This window comes from Amaranthus tricolor, chromosome 6 (assembly GCF_026212465.1).
Source record: "Amaranthus tricolor cultivar Red isolate AtriRed21 chromosome 6, ASM2621246v1, whole genome shotgun sequence".
Taxonomy (NCBI): Eukaryota; Viridiplantae; Streptophyta; class Magnoliopsida; order Caryophyllales; family Amaranthaceae; genus Amaranthus; species Amaranthus tricolor.
This window is the reverse complement of record NC_080052.1, coordinates 29020263-29037093: the sequence shown is the minus strand read 5'-3', so window position 1 is coordinate 29037093 and position 16831 is coordinate 29020263. Positions and strand designations below refer to the sequence as shown.

General features: G+C 29.3%; 2 protein-coding genes across 2 annotated transcripts; both read left to right on the top strand.

The window, feature by feature from the left end:
* The first annotated feature begins 253 nt into the window (after positions 1 to 253).
* LOC130814637 (tryptophan synthase beta chain 1-like) lies at positions 254 to 5347 on the top strand. Its single transcript, XM_057680764.1, has 5 exons — positions 254 to 620; positions 1182 to 1538; positions 3028 to 3461; positions 3979 to 4073; positions 4809 to 5347. Exons 1-5 carry the CDS (start codon positions 318 to 320, stop codon positions 5054 to 5056), a joined length of 1437 nt encoding a protein of 478 aa, XP_057536747.1. The 5' UTR covers positions 254 to 317; the 3' UTR covers positions 5057 to 5347.
* Positions 5348 to 14021: 8674 nt separating this feature from the next.
* On the top strand, positions 14022 to 16815 carry LOC130815758 (tryptophan synthase beta chain 2, chloroplastic-like; the record flags this gene model as incomplete). Its single annotated transcript, XM_057682240.1, has 3 exons — positions 14022 to 14458; positions 14974 to 15068; positions 15851 to 16815. Coding segments are annotated over 3 exons (780 nt in total), but the record flags the coding sequence as incomplete, so codon positions are not given.
* Between the last annotated feature and the right edge of the window lie 16 nt (positions 16816 to 16831).

Below are 16831 nucleotides of genomic sequence, written 5' to 3'. Positions count from 1 at the left end.
GTACGCAGCACTTTGAAACTTAATAAAAATATGCAAGTAATTATGAATTATTGAAAATATCGGTACATCTCATAAATATGTGGATAGAAATGAGTATATGTCGTTGGACAATACTTTTTGGGTCCATCCCAAGCGTGCCAACACAATTTAGAAGTAAAATATTTAACATGTGCTGATATTAAATCATAAACCATCTTCTCATTTTGTATTTAAGGCCACCCTTTATCAGTTTCTTTAGAACAATAACATATCACCACAATCCCAATCCCAAGTATTTTCATCATATTTAATAATAATTTTATTTTAAGTCTAAAATAATGAGCACGTTTAGCAAAGTTCAATCTTCTTTTCATTTGACACACAAATTATGGAATAATACCCAAGAAAAAAGGAAAGTAGGAATTGTTACTATGTCAAATTCCTTGAAATTAGGTGGGAATTTAACATGTAAGAAAACTGATAAGAATAGTATTAGTATTAATAATAATAATAAAAAAAATAATAATAATAATGGAAGATTTGGGAAATTTGGCGGTAAGTATGTGCCTGAATTGTTAATAACATGCTTAAGTGAACTTGAAGAAGAATTCCACAAGGCTCTTAATGACACCAAATTTCAGGTTGGTCTCTCCTCCAATTATTTTAAATCTTTTTCAATGGTGTTAAAACATGTAGTAAAAATTTAAATTTTTGCTTGACTGTACAACTTATTATAAAAAAAAAAGGTTAAAATATACTTATTTAACACAGTGGAATAGGTACAACATGTAGTAGGGCATACTCCCCCTTATATTCATACTATTGTTTTATTTGTGATTGTACATTTGTCAATACACTAATTAAATTTTTTTATTTTAATTGTGGGTAAAAAGCTTGGTATAAATTTACATTGAGATGGATAAAACAAAATCATATTTTATCGGGTTTTGGATTTATCGATTAAGAATGAAAGAGAAACTAAAAGTAACTAATAATAAATAGTGTTAAATTCTTAATTGGACAAACAACAGGGATACAGTATATTATTTCGTTTTTTTTGTCTGACACAAAAAACTTCTGACTTCTGCAAAATTATGAATGGGTTGGTTGGAGATAACATCACCTTAAATTTTCAACCGAAACACATCAGATATGTTATATACTTTATCAATATTAACACTTTTATTATTGTCTAATGGCAGGAAGAGTTGGAAACAGCCTTAAGGGATTATGTAGGGAGGGAAACACCCTTATACTATGCTGAAAGGCTAACAAATCATTATAAGAACAACAATGGGGAAGGGCCACAAATTTACATAAAGAGGGAGGATTTGAATCATGGAGGTGCTCACAAGATCAACAATGCTCTTGCACAAGCCATGCTTGCTAAACGTATGGGTCGTACAAGCATAGTCACGGCCACAGGTTCGGGCCAAAATGGAGTTGCAACTGCGGCTGTATGCGCCAAGCTTGGTCTCTCTTGCACAATCCTAATGGGTAGCCTTGATATGGAGAGGCAACCTTCTAATGTACAACTCATGAAGCTGCTAGGGGCACAAGTACACATTTTTTTCTTATCAATTTTAGTGAATTGAACTTATTTTTACCGTTTACTATTGTTAGAAAATGATTAAAGATAATACATTAAGTATTAATTGAACTAAAGCTTACAGAATATAAAATTTTCATGATCAATTAATTAAATTTTTTTAACAACCAACAAAAACTTATTATATAAAACTAAAAATCTATGTAATGTACCAAAATCATTGAAATACATGCAAATTATTTCGTTTCCAAAATATTTTTCAGAAAATTATATGTTGTGTTTTTGAGTTTTTTCTACGTGGTAAATAATAAATTCACATGGTGATCTTTGAATTTTCAAATTTTTCATGTGGTATACAAAATATTAAATTTTTTGTTAGATTAAATATTCATTTCGACTGGATTACGAAATATGGGGCCAAATAGAACGATCGCGACAACTATTTTTTGAAAAAAAAAGCCACTATGTTCGGAAAAATAGCGTAAAGTTAACAAAAACACTTCTCTTTTGTCTACTATATGGAAAAGACGGAAGCTTAAGGTCACCACGTGCATTAAAAAAATGTTTTTCTACCGCGTAAAAAATCCGATAATTCAAGATTACCACATAAAATTTCTCATATTTTTTTTATTTTATACTTTTTCATCTTTTAACTATTTTTTCTATTGAACATCTTAATTCGTATTTCTTAATATTCTACAAAGATATTAGGAGTATTATAGTGTTTATTAACCTTGCAATCGAGCCGAAAAATTTGATAAACGCTGAGACTGTCATAAAAATATTTTAAAAAGAATTAAAGACCTTTAGATAAATTATTATACTTCCTCCTATTCCATCTAAGTGTCCATTTGATTGGATACATTTGATAATGTACTATTTTTAATATTCCTAATTGTGTATAATAAAAAATTATAAAAAAAATTGATATTTAATAATCTATGTACTGAGATGAACCAGACGAAATCTAGCATGATTATATTATACTACTAGCTTATAGATTAAGAACAAAATAAAACTTAAGAGTGTGATTGATGAACAGTATCAAAAATCCAATAAGACACTTAAGTTGAATAGAAGGTAGTAGTATTTACGGCCCGTTTAGTTATTGAGACTAAATGATGGTAATTTGGATGACTTATAGTGAAAAATTTCATCAAAAGTTTCATATCATTCCCATGGTAATGAAACTTTGATCATAAAAGAGTTTTTTTGATTATAAATTTTCATTACCACCTAATATCACATCTCCCAATAGTAATTCATTGGAATAAATTTTATGAAGAAAATGAGATGATTATAATTGGACAAGCATGACCATCAAGGTAGCCAAAAGATTTTTCAACCAAAATTACACTAGTTTTTCATTCCGATTACCATCATTTACTACCAAATACCAAACGGGCCGTTAATAGTATCGGTATTTATATTTAATCTTTAACAATTTTTTAGTAGTGCTTTTTTAGACTAATGTGTTAAAAATGTACGATGAAATGAAGGTAAAAGCGGTTGAAGGGAACTTTAAAGACGCAAGTTCAGAAGCAGTTAGAGAATGGGTAGCAAACTTTGAAAGCAGCTATCACTTGCCAGCTTCAGTAGTGGGGCCCCACCCACTACCGACTATGGTGCGAGAGTTCCAGTCAGTGATAGGCAAGGAAGTAAGGAAACAAGCAATGGATAAATGGGGTGGGAAACCGGATGTTCTGGTTGCATGTGTAGGAGGTGGATCCAATGCAATGGGTTTATTCCATGAATTTATTGATGATGAAGATGTTAGATTGATTGGGATTGAAGCAGCTGGATATGGATTGGAAAGTGGTTGGCATTCAGCTACTTTAAGTAAAGGTGATGTTGGTGTTTATCATGGGACTATGAGCTATTTGTTACAAGATGATGAAGGTCAAATTATTGGTCCTTACTCAATTGGAGTTGGGTAAGTATTATATAATTAAATGATTTAGAATTGTCAAGAAACCAACTCACTTATAAGCTTAAACTGATAGTTGACGTCTCAGTATATGTTATATACTATAACACGTCTTCTTAAATGAGATTCCTTTGGGTGACAAATGTGAACGCAACACATGACCTCCTTATATTTGCCGCTACATATTTCACTTTTAAATGAGATGCGATTGAGATTCGAACTAGTAACCTTTTATCACGCTAACTTCTAATACGATGTCATGAAATCAGATCATTTAAAAACTTATGTTATTTACTCTAACAACAATAATATGTAGAACTAGACCAATAAGTATATAATTTATTATAGGGTTTAACCATTGACTTAATTATTTTTAATTAATTTTGTTAATATGATATCAAAGGCCAAATAGAATATAATATATTAGAGCTTCAACAATGTAAACTTATTAAGCATAGTATTAATAAAATACTATAAGTTATAATGAGGAGAAACTAAGATAGTGAAGGCCATGAAATCGCAGGTTGGAATGTCCAGGAGTGGGACCAGAGCTGAGCTTCTTGAAGGACAACGGACGCGCAGAGTTCCACGCAGTCACAGATGAAGAAGCCCTACTTGGTAAGCTTTAATTTGCGTAATTACCTCGCAAGGAATAGGACATGTCATTTCCTTATTGATCCCCTTATCACCACAAATTTAGCACCCGATCAAAAACCTTCACCTTTTTTGATTAAAGTTTCAACTTTAAAAATTAATTTTTTATTAATTTATTAATTAATTTTTGACTTTTTATCTTACCTTTTTATTGATTAAATAACTAAAGAATTAATAAACTAATAACTATTAAGCAATTAAAGTGCCGACTTTTTTTTATTGAACTTTAAGCATTTTTTTTTGCTTAGTTTTTTCAATTATTCGCTTAGCTTGCTAAAAATTAAATAATATCAATCAATAATTATTTTACCGAATATCTATATTTATAGTCAACCTATAAAGATGGATCAAACATTATAAGTAAATTAAATTATCCAACAACTAATTTGCAAACACTGCATAAATTTTTTAAATTAGCCTTATTAAATTTTGATGGCTCTATGAAATTGAAACAATAGCCATTGACACAAAAATTAAGAAATTGACATGAATTCTAAAATTGTTTATATATACTAAAAGTAATTAGAAACAAATAAAAAATATGTAGATAAAAATAATAATATACGATGGACACGTTATCATGAATGACAATATTATAACTTTAAACAAGCAAACCAAAATAGAAATATATTTGGATTGTTATGGTAGAGATAGTTACAAAATAATGTACAAAAAAATTAATTTTTGGAATGCATGCAGCATACAAGAATTTGTGCAAATTAGAAGGCATATTTCCAGCACTTGAAGCATCACATGCACTTGGATACCTAGAAAAACTGTGCCCAACTCTACCAAATGGAACCAAAGTGGTTGTTAACTGCAGCGGACGAGGTGACAAGGATGCTGCCACTGTTCAGCAATTCGATCAGCTGCGCTTTTTTACATCTATGGCTGCTTCCAAAACTATTTCACCAGACCACTCTAAACAACTCTCTCTGCACTCATAAACATTCCAATAGAATTGATACATCATCATCATACCCAGCGTATTTAGTTGTGTTTTGGGAAACATGTATCCCCTCATAAGATACATGATCAGGGTTTTGGGAAACATGTTGTATATAAGAATATGAGTGATTTAGTTGTGTTTATTTTTATTACATAGTAGAGGCGTAGAGCGAGAATAATCGTGTTATTGAATCTTTCTTAAAAGTGATACTTACTCTGTAACCGAGATAAATATGTTTTTCTAGTTGCGCTTCATTATACTCCCTTCTATTCACTATTATTGTTCCATTTGGTTTTTAATCACTATTTATCAATTACTCTTAATTTGTATTTTGTTTTTAATCTATAAGTAAAAATATAATCAAATATGATCTTATTTGATTTATCTTAATGTAAATTTTATTAATATCAGTTTTTTATAGTTTTTACTTAAACACAATTAAAAATATTCAAAATTGAAATAAGACATTGATAAATAAGCTTAAAAAAATGAGACAATAACAGTAAATAATAGGAAGAAACCTAAGTGACAATGGTGAATGAAAGAAACATAGCAATTAGGATTGCATTGGTCATCAATCAATCAAAAACATTATAGCAAGTATTGGAATTTAATTAATATGCAACTCAATTAGCCATGTAAAAATCGATTAGCATTACTATTTAAGATTTGATTTAATAATGTTTATGATCTTCATATGTCTTTTTTTTGACAAACGATTTTCTATTAACACTAAACAAATAATTACAGTAAGGTAGGAAAACCCAGATAATCAGGGCTCTCCTTATCAGTTGCATCAGTGTGAAAAAGAGGTCCACATTTTAGGAAGGGTTTCCTCTCCTCACTCTTCATGTGCAAAGGAGATACCGAGATATCTCAAAAAAGCCACAAACGGCGATACAAAATAATTTAGCTGAGCCAGATGAGCAAGATCCTCATATATCTTTCCCTAACTTTATTTTAACATTTTTATATTTCTTATAGTCTTAACATGTTTTCCACTAATTTTATAAAATATTTTTTATTAGTTGTGTCTCTATATTTTTTCCACTAACTTTCTTTATTAAGTAATATTTTTTCCTATCCAAACAATTCTATTTTATTTAATTCTATGATTTTTTACGAAACTTCAAAGTGATTGATGTGATTTGTGAGGCACCCAATTGTTCCTTCATAGTCATATGGTCCAATTGTTCGTTGGCGGCATTGTAAATTAAGTCCTATTGATATATAGTGGAAAAATAAATAAATAAAAATCATCAGTAGGTTGTTATTCATGTGAAACTTCAACAAATTTTTTTAGTGGAACCTGTGCTTCTACTTTGCTTTTCCGTTTTGAAATAGTAGTTACATAAGAGTTATTGAAATTATTCGTCTTTCAAGTTTTTTTATGTATTGCGACTAATATATTAGAAAAAATATAGTCAAGTGAAATCTTGTTTGAATCGTCTTATTGAATATTTTCATTATATCAAAATTTTATGATTTTTAGTTAAGAGATATAAAAATAGAATTAACAATGTTATCAATAAGGAGGTGAAAGGGAGAAGGGCCACTGAGCTCAGAGTACACAAGCATCGAAGTTTATCTTTGTACCACCCGTGCATAGGACGACACCAAATATGGCTACTGATAATCTTGCTGTTTGCTGGGATATATATATATATATATATATATATATATATATATATATATATATATATATATATATATAAAATAAAAAAAAGGTAATAGGTGGATTAAATGTCTGAATTACAAAAATAAAAGTAAAACAAATTTCATGGAACAATAAAAAAAATATTTAACAATTTTTAATAGCACGAATGGATGGAGTATATTCAGCATGGAAAGTATAACAAATTTTAATGTTTCTCTGCAATTTCTATGATTGTTACTTTTACAAGAACTTTAATGTCTCACAGAAAACCCAAAAAATTCTCTTCATCTACCCCACAAAATTTATCTACATTTTTTAATTTATTCGATTAATTTTACCTTATATCTATCTAGATAATCATTGATAATATCGGTGCAATGCATGACTTTATTAATTTTTCTGACATATTTATATATATAAAAAAAATTAAAAATTTACGGTTTTATATTTTAACCATCTCAAAATATTCTATATTTATTGAATAAAATAACGATTTTATAAATAATTGAACAGAAATGTATGATTTTTTAATAAATTAATTAAATGATGTGATTTAAAAAGTAAAAAATCAATCAGATTGAATAATATTATAGTCATAATTAAAAAGTAGAAACGTCAAATAATGACATCATCATTGAATTTTAAAGGAAAAATTTTAACTGAAAAAGTGACATGTAAACAATTTTTAAAAGTGATGACATCAACTATTTTATTTTAGTAATAGTTATAGATTATAGATAGATTAATTGACACTCCTTATTTTTAATACCAACATTTAGAATTTATTTCGAAAGGATATTTCTTTCAAATTTTAAGTATACTTTTGTTTACAAAAAGACTTTTAAAGTCAATGATTGTATATGGAGTATTATATTCCCTCTTATTTACACTATTTCAAGCAAAAAAATCTCAAAGTATGCGCGAGTAAAAACTATAATATGTTGATATTAATAAACTTTAGCTTATAAATTAAAAATAAAACACAAATTTAGAATAATCGATAGGTAATCAAAAAGAAATTAGGACAATAATAGTGAATAAAATTGAGTGATGTTTTATTTAGATAAAAAAAAGTTTTAAATAAGAAATTTACTTTAAATTATTCGATATGTTAATAAAAAGTAATTGTGAATTTGTGATAATAATATGATGAGCCTAATAATTATATTGATTTAAAATTATGAGATTTTTTATGCATTATTAATTTGCATCAGAAAGCCGGGTGGGGTGATTTGCCACTATATTGTTTTAAAAACTTTTAATGTCTACTTAAAAATATTTGGAGGAAGATTTATAATGAAAAAAAAATCTCATTTCTTTTGTCATTTCTCTTCCCTCTATATCACTCAAACAAACTCAAAACAAAATGATTTATTTTGTTATTGTAACTCCCAATAATTTGAGTAACAAATTTTCAGATTTTTGGTGAAGAGTATTTTTTTGTGTGAATTATATATGCGAGTGTACAAATTTAGACCAAAAGACAAAACAAATATAATCCAATGACTTTGTGACACATATATAGCAAGACTCTCTTACGTTTCTTCATGAAATTAAAAATTGTGTTGGGCTCATTTTCTAATTAAGAAATGAGAAATCTGAGCTAGCTAACACCATTTAGCCAATTTTGATGGTTGGAATTTTAGGTTAAGAAGTCGGAATTCTGTATTTTTTGCCTGAATCTATAAACTTTAATACATTGGTGGTTGTACTTCGCAAAAAATAAACATTAAGGCTGCAATTCGCAGAAGTGCTAAAATTTAAAGCTGTAGTTCGCAAATTTTGTTTGCCCTTAAACATTTTAACATATTATACCATGATGAACAACAAAAATATTCTAAAAAAATTGTATAAGATGAAAACCAAATCATCATCATCATCCAACCCAATATATCCCACACATAGAAAAAAAACTATTGACAGGATCTGGGGAGGGAAAGATGGCGGCAACTCATAAGTCATACTCATAGAAGACAGCGCGGTCAAAGGAGTCTCCCAGCTCGAAAAAGATACAGAGACGTAGGTACAAGGGAAAAAAAATACCTATAAAAGAAAAAAAAAATAGACACACCTACAAAATAAAAGGGGACAAAAAACTTATAAAAACTAATAAACTAATAAAGAAACGAGAGGAGCAGGATGGCAAGAACCTGCGAGGATATCAATAATCTAAAACTTGGATATAACGCCTCTAACTACCCCTATCCCTAATCAGGCTCTCAGATAGGTTTAGCTCTCGTAAGTCAAGTTTTATCTGCTCATCCCAAGTTTTCCTGGGTCTTTCTCGACTCCTATTACCCTCTACTATAATCTAAAACCAAATAATTAAATAAAATATAGTAAAATATTCAAATATGGTTTATTTAAAAATTGAGATTACTCCAACATATTTTATATACAATTATCAACTTAAACTTATCTTACACTACAAACAGAAGCTAATAATTTTTGCGACAAACAGTCATAAGTTCGAGTTTCACATGAAACATACTATTTCTTCATTTTACTACAATTTTTACTAAAGTAAAAGTTTCAATAAGATGAAATGTAGCAAAATGAGTGAAACGAGGGACTATTCCCTAATCTCTAATTAAGGTTGTCCGCCATTGTAGCCACCACGACCTTGGGGTTCAATCACGCTCTTCTTGGCTGGCTTATTATCCATAACTTGTTTTCCGACACCAGGGGGAACTCGAGGACAACGACGATAAGAAGGACAGAGCATACGGCCAATTGGAACTGCAGTACAACAAAACAATAATTAATCATCATTACTTAATAATCTATGACGGTGTATCGTCTCGTTTTACAAGTTATTTATTTTAATATCAATTACTCCGTTTTAGTCAATTGTTATGCTATCTCCGTTTCTTAATAAAGTTTTCATAAGGATTATTCTCGGAAATTAAGAAAAATATTTACTTTTAGATAGTATAGATATTATTTTATTAAATAATTAATTTGATAGAGGAAATGCATGGACCAAAAAAAATAAAAAATAAAAAAATATTAAAAAAAGTTAGTGAAAAAAATACGGGGATCACAACTATAAAAAAAGTATTTTGGTAAAATTAGCGTAAAAGATGTAGGGACCAAAAGAAATAGAAAAATGTTAAAATGAAGTTAGTGAAAGATATATGAGGACCATAAACATTATTAAAATATTAAAATGAAGATGACCAAAGTTATTTTTGTCCAAAATTTATTATATAAATGGAAAAATTCCTTATGAAAACAACAAATAGAACATCCAAAATGAGACATGTAAACTTCTTTAAAGAACGGAGAGAAGAGATACTATAACTATGATTATGAGAGTTTTTAAATAAAGTGTACAAACAAATTAAAACAAAAAGAGTGCTAGATATTTGAAAAAACCAATAATTTACCATACACAACTTTCATATTGATCCATTATTATTTGTGGGTATTAAAATATAGCTTCATCCAGCAATTAATTTTTTTTACCAAAAAAAAATATTTTAAAGTGGAAAAATAAACTGAAACTAATATTAATAGTTTAAGTATAAATATATAAGGAATATGTATCGATCATATATCTCAAAATTAAAAGATAATAAATAAATGAGTAACCTGGACTCCCACGACTACCAACGAAGTCTCTAGCCGATGCCTGAATGTAAGAACAAAAAAGTAAAAGGCTAAGACACAAAAAAGCTTTCATTAGAAAACCCATCTTAATTCTTTTCTTGCCTTTTGGTTGTAAGGATATTTTTGGTTGAATAAATTGATGAGCGACCCATTCCATCCTTTTATAGAGCAATATGGCTATTTTTGTAAAATAATGCAAAATTATTTGATTTGACATTAATTAGTTTGTTCTAATAAATTTACTGTAAAAAGTTTGCTTAGTTTTTTTACTATATTACTAACCGTGCAAGATGTATATGGTGATAATAATTTTTTTTGAGATAAATGCAAAAAAAAAATAAATATTAATTGTTAATTTTAAAATTAAATATAAGATTGATTAATTCAAAATTATATACATCACACTTATGCTTGTTTTATTGGAAAATTTCCTAAGATAATATAACACTTTTCTTTTCAGTGTGTGGCATTTACTTTGCTATAATTTTCTTTTGCAGAAATATCTCCACGACTTTCTTTTATTTTCATCTATATATTTGAACCCTCCTTAATATCAACACACGATTTAAATGATCTCGTCGTTTCTTAATTATTGTGCAATATACTGTGAAAAATTCTTTGCTTCCTAATACATCAAATGCAAGTATATTTTGAAAAGTCAATAAAACTCATTTAAATCACTAATTGTATAAATAATTAAGATATACAATAATAATAATGACATATTGAAGGAAAATTTTTCATAGTAAGATAATTTATAAATTTGAAGATGATGATGTCAAAAGTTTTTTACATTAATCATAGTTAATATATTATAGATTTTGTCATAGGCCTATCCATTTGTCTCTAATCTCAATTATATTACGAATTCATTTTCTTTATGCGATTTATCCGCATATCATTCACTGACTTATTTTTTTTTCTCCCGCTTTTTAATAAATACAAAACTAATAAGTATGAAGGAAAGAAAATTAAAAATAATCCTAATAATTTTACAATTCGAAATGTCACTACTATAATTTATTGCTACCATGTAAGGTGATAATATATCAAGATGGTTTTGTTACGTGTAGAGAAAGACTCTACACATTGATGGATCGAATTAGGAATCAAGAGTTTAGAGACAAATTAGGAGTCGCCTTTATTTCTGGAAAAATGCGCGAAAATAGATTAAGATGGTTTGGTCATGTGCATAGAAAGACTCTCACTGCCCCTGTGAGGAGAGTAGAAAGCATTATAGCAAAGAGTAAGAGGAATCGAGGAAGACCCAGGAGAATTTGGGATAAGCAGATAAAACTTGACTTGCGGGAGCTAAACCTCTCCGAGGGCCTTATCAGGAATAGGAATAGTTGGAGGCGTCATATCTATGTTTTAGATTATTGATTTCCTCGTAGGTTCTTACAATCCTGCTCCTCTTGTTTCTTTATTAGTTTATTAGTTTTTATAAGTTTTGTTGTCCCCTTTTATTTTGTAGGTGGGTCTATTTTTTTTCTTTTATAGGTTTTCTTGCCCTTGTACCTACATCTCCGTATCTTTCTCGAGCCGGGGGACACCTTTGGACGCGCTCTCCTCTACGGGTATGAGTTGCCGCCGTCCTTCCCTCCCCAGACCCTGTCCATAGTTTTTTTCTATGTGCGAGATATACTGAAGCAGACGATGATGACGATGATGACGTGAGGTGATAATAAAAATGTCCTCCTAAGTAGACTAAATAGTGCAAATTCGTAGTACAATAATTTATTTGGTTATTGAAGTCTCTTTCTCAATTTAAAACATTGTCTATTGGTTGAATTTTCAAAATGTTTTTCAAAATATAGAATGTATGATCCTGAAAGTTTTGCTTTAATCATCATCATCATCCTATTCAATGTATCCCGCTTATAGAAAAACTATGAATAAGGTTTGGGGAGGAAAGGACGGCAGCAACTCATATCCATAAAGGAGAGCGCAGCCAAAAGAGTCCCTCGATTCGAAGAGATAAGGAGACGTAGCTACACGGGAAAGATAAAATGAATGCATAGATAAAATAAATAAGTAGAACCAACTACAAAATAAAAGTAAACAAAAACTAATAAAGAAACGAGAGAAGCAAGATGACAAGAACACCAAAAGATAATATAAAAGGACATCAGTAGACTACAACATGGATATGGCGCCTCCAACTATCTCTATTCCTAGTCAGGCCCTCAGAGAGATTTAACTCATGTAAGTCAACTTTTATTTGCTCATCCCAAGTTCTCCTGGATCTTTTTCGACTTCTCTTACCCTCTACTATAATGCTTTTTACCCTCCTCACATGGGCGGCGAAAGTCTTTCTCTGCACATGTCCAAACCACCTCAATCAATTTTCGCGCATTTTTCCGGAAATTGGGGCTATCCCTAGTTTGTCCCTAAACCCTTTGTTCCTAATTCGATCCATCAATGTGTGCCCACACATCCACCTCAACACACGCATTTCTGTAACTTCCATCATAACTAATTAAAAACTTATCCTAAAAGTCCTAATTAACACACACAATTTATGCCGCCTGATGGGATGATAATTTATTCATTTATTAATTAATAAAAAACTGATAATATTGAGAATTATAAATTAATCTAGTAGTTAAAAAATTTCGTTCTCTATTATGATATAAGTTTGATTTTTACGACTTATATTAAAATTATTTTCTGCCTTTGATGTATTTTCTTTACAGGTTATTCGCCTTATTTTAAAATAAAAAAAAAAGTTGATAAAATTAATATTTCTTTTTTTTTTAATTTCATCATCATTAAATGCAAATATATTTTGAAAAGTCAATAAAACTCATATAATCACTAATTGTAGCATAAAATGACATACTTATATTATCTTAATAATAGTTAATGGGTGTATTATAGATTTAGTCACAGTCCTATTGTTTTGTCTCTAATCTCAATTATATTATGAATTCATTTTCTGTATGCATCTTATCAATCCATATTTTTAATTGACTTATTTTTTATTTTATTTTCCCGCTAATTAGTATGTACATTCTTATTATTTAGCAAAAACAAAAGTAATTCTAATATTTTTATAATTCGAATTTTATTACTAATTATTTAATGCTACCATGTGGGATGATAAGTTGAATTTTCAAAATGTAGCTAGAATGGGTCATGATCCATAATTTTAAAAATTTAGAGTCGACTTAAACACGCCATAAAACCTACAAAGACTTGTAGCTCTAACTTTAAGACTTGACTTATAATTAATTAACTGAATTATTTACAAATATAAACCTTAAAGTTTAGGTTTTTTACTATTTATAATTTTAACATTTTTTTGTGAATAATAGTCTTAATGTTTTTTTGCGAATTACAATTACTAAAATATCAATGTTTACAACGTGCAAGCTAAACAAAGAATTCTGAACATTTTACTAGCTAAAATTTTAGTTTAAGTGATTAAAATCCTGTTGATAACGAAATCAACTCAATAATCCAAATAATCAACTCTTACCTTCTACTGAAATATAGATCAAGTTAACCCCAAAGCTATAAGAAAAAAATACTAAAAAATTCAGAGGATTCAATTAAACAATTAAAGGATATAATACATTATAATGTCCCAAATGAAATGTAATCTTCACAACTCCATGACTGGTAATATTGTACCATTAAATATTAAATATAAAATAAAGTAAAGAGTAAATTATAAAAAACTACCTAATTTATACTCCATGTTGTAAAAAAAACTATATTATGTAAAAATTTGAAAGCAGTTAGAGAATGGGTAGCAAACTTTGAAAGCAGCTATCACTTGCCAGCTTCAGTAGTGGGGCCCCATCCACTACCGACGATGGTCCGAGAGTTCCAGTCAGTGATAGGCAAGGAAGTAAGGAAACAAGCAATGGATAGATGGGGTGGGAAACCGGATGTTCTGGTTGCATGTGTAGGAGGTGGGTCCAATGCAATGGGTTTATTCCATGAATTTATTGATGATGAAGATGTTAGATTGATTGGGATTGAAGCAGCTGGATATGGATTGGAAAGTGGTTGGCTATCAGCTACTTTAAGTAAAGGTGATGTTGGTGTTTATCGTGGGACTATGAGCTATTTGTTGCAAGATGATGAAGGTCAAATTATTGGTCCTTACTCAATTGGAGTTGGGTAAGTATTATATAATTAAATGATTTAGAATTGTCAAGAAACCAACTCACTTAAAAGCTTAAACTGATAGTTGACGTCTCAGTATATGTTATATACTATAACACGTCTCCTTAAATGAGATTCCTTTGGGCGAGAAATGTGAGCGCAACACATGACCTCCTTATATTTGCCGCTACATATTTCACTTTTAAATGAGATGTGATTGAGATTCGAACTAATGACCTTTTATCACGCTAACTACTAAAACGATGTCATGAAATCAGATCATTTAAAAACTTATGTTATTTACTCTAACAACAATAATATGTAGAACTAGACCAATAAGTATATAATTTATTATAGGGTTTAACCATTAACTTGATTATTTTTAATTAATTTTGTTAATATGATATCAGAGGCCAAATAAATTATAATATATTAGAGCTTCAACAATTAAACTTATTAAGCGTAGTATTAATAAAATACTATAAGTTATAACGAGGAGAAACTAAGATAGTGAAGGGCATGAATCGCAGGTTAGAATGTCCAGGAGTGGGACCAGAGCTGAGCTTCTTGAAGGACAACGGACGCGCAGAGTTTCACGCAGTCACAGATGAAGAAGCCCTGCTTGGTAAGCTTTAATTTGTGTAATTAACTCGCAAGGAATAGGACAGGTCATTTCCTTATTGATCCCCTTATCACCACAAATTTAGCACCCGATCAAAAACCTTAGCCTTTTTTGATTAAACTTTCAACTTTAAAAATTAATTTTTTATTGATTTATTAATTAACTTTTGACTTTTATCTAAACTTTTAATTGATTAAATAACTAAAGAATTAATAAATTAATAACTATTAAGCAGTTAAAGTGCCGACTTTTTTTATTAAACTTTAAGCATTTTTTTGCTTAGTTTTTTTAATTATTAGCTTAGCTTGCTAAAATTAAATAAAATCAATCAATAATTATTTTACCGAATATTTATATTTATAGTCAACTATAAAAATGGATCAAAGATGATAAGTAAATTGAATTATGCAACAACTAATTTGCAAACACTGCATAAATTTTTTAAATTAGCCTTATTAAATTTTGATGGCTATTATATTAATGAAAATAACTTTGACTTTTCCAAGGGAGTATTCACTCAGGCTCTATGAAATTGAAACAATAGCCATTGACACAAAAATTAAGAAAGTGACATGAATTCTAAAATTGTTTATATATACTAAAAGTAATTAGAAACAAATAAAAAATATATAGATAAAAGTAATAATATACGATGGACACGTTATCATGAATGACAATATTATAACTTTAAACAAGCAAACCAAAATAGAAATATATTTTTATAGTTATGGTAGAGATAATAACAAAATAATGTACAAAATAATTAATTTTTGGAATGCATGCAGCATACAAGAATTTGTGCAAATTAGAAGGCATATTTCCAGCACTTGAAGCATCACATGCACTTGGATACCTAGAAAAACTGTGCCCAACTCTACCAAATGGAACCAAAGTGGTTGTTAACTGCAGCGGACGAGGTGACAAGGATGCTGCCACTGTTCAGCAATTCGATCAGCTGCGCTTTTTTACATCTATGGCTGCTTCCAAAACTATTTCACCAGACCACTCTAAACAACTCTCTCTGCACTCATAAACATTCCAATAGAATTGATACATCATCATCATACCCAGCGTATTTAGTTGTGTTTTGGGAAACATGTATCCCCTCATAAGATACATGATCAGGGTTTTGGGAAACATGTTGTATATAAGAATATGAGTGATTTAGTTGTGTTTATTTTTATTACATAGTAGAGGCGTAGAGCGAGAATAATCGTGTTGAATCTTTCTTAAAAGTGATACTTACTTTTTAACTGAGATAAATATGTTTTTCTAGTTGCGCTTCATTATACTCCCTTTTATTCACTATTATTGTCCCATTTGGTTTTTGATCTCTATTTATCAATTATTCTTAATTTGTATTTTGTTTTTAATCTATAAATAAAAATATAATAAAATAGGATCTTGTTTGATTCGTCTTAATGTAAATTTTATTAATATTGGAGAGGGCTAGGTGCATGTTAAAACAAGCAAATTTGGGGAAACAATTTTGGGCCGAAGCGGTGGCTACGGCATGTTATTTGATCAACCGTTCACCTCATATCACCTTGAAGTTCAAGTCGCCACAAGAAGTATGGTACAACACTCCGGTAAACTATTTTAGTCTTAGAATCTTTGGTTGTCCAGCTTATATTCATGTAAATGTTGGTAAGTTAGAACCTAGGGCTAGAAAATGTATTTTGTGGGATATGGAATGGGTGTAAAGGGATATAAGGTGTGGTGTATATTCAACAATTTTTAATACGAATGGATGGAGTATATTCAAC

Coding starts and splice junctions, on each gene's coding strand:
- LOC130814637 (XM_057680764.1), top strand. CDS start 318: ATGAGCACGTTTAGCAAAGTTCAATCTTCTTTTCATTTGACACACAAA. Junction 621..1,181: donor TTAATGACACCAAATTTCAG/GTTGGTCTCTCC, acceptor GTCTAATGGCAG/GAAGAGTTGGAAACAGCCTT. Junction 3,462..3,978: donor CCTTACTCAATTGGAGTTGG/GTAAGTATTATA, acceptor ATGAAATCGCAG/GTTGGAATGTCCAGGAGTGG.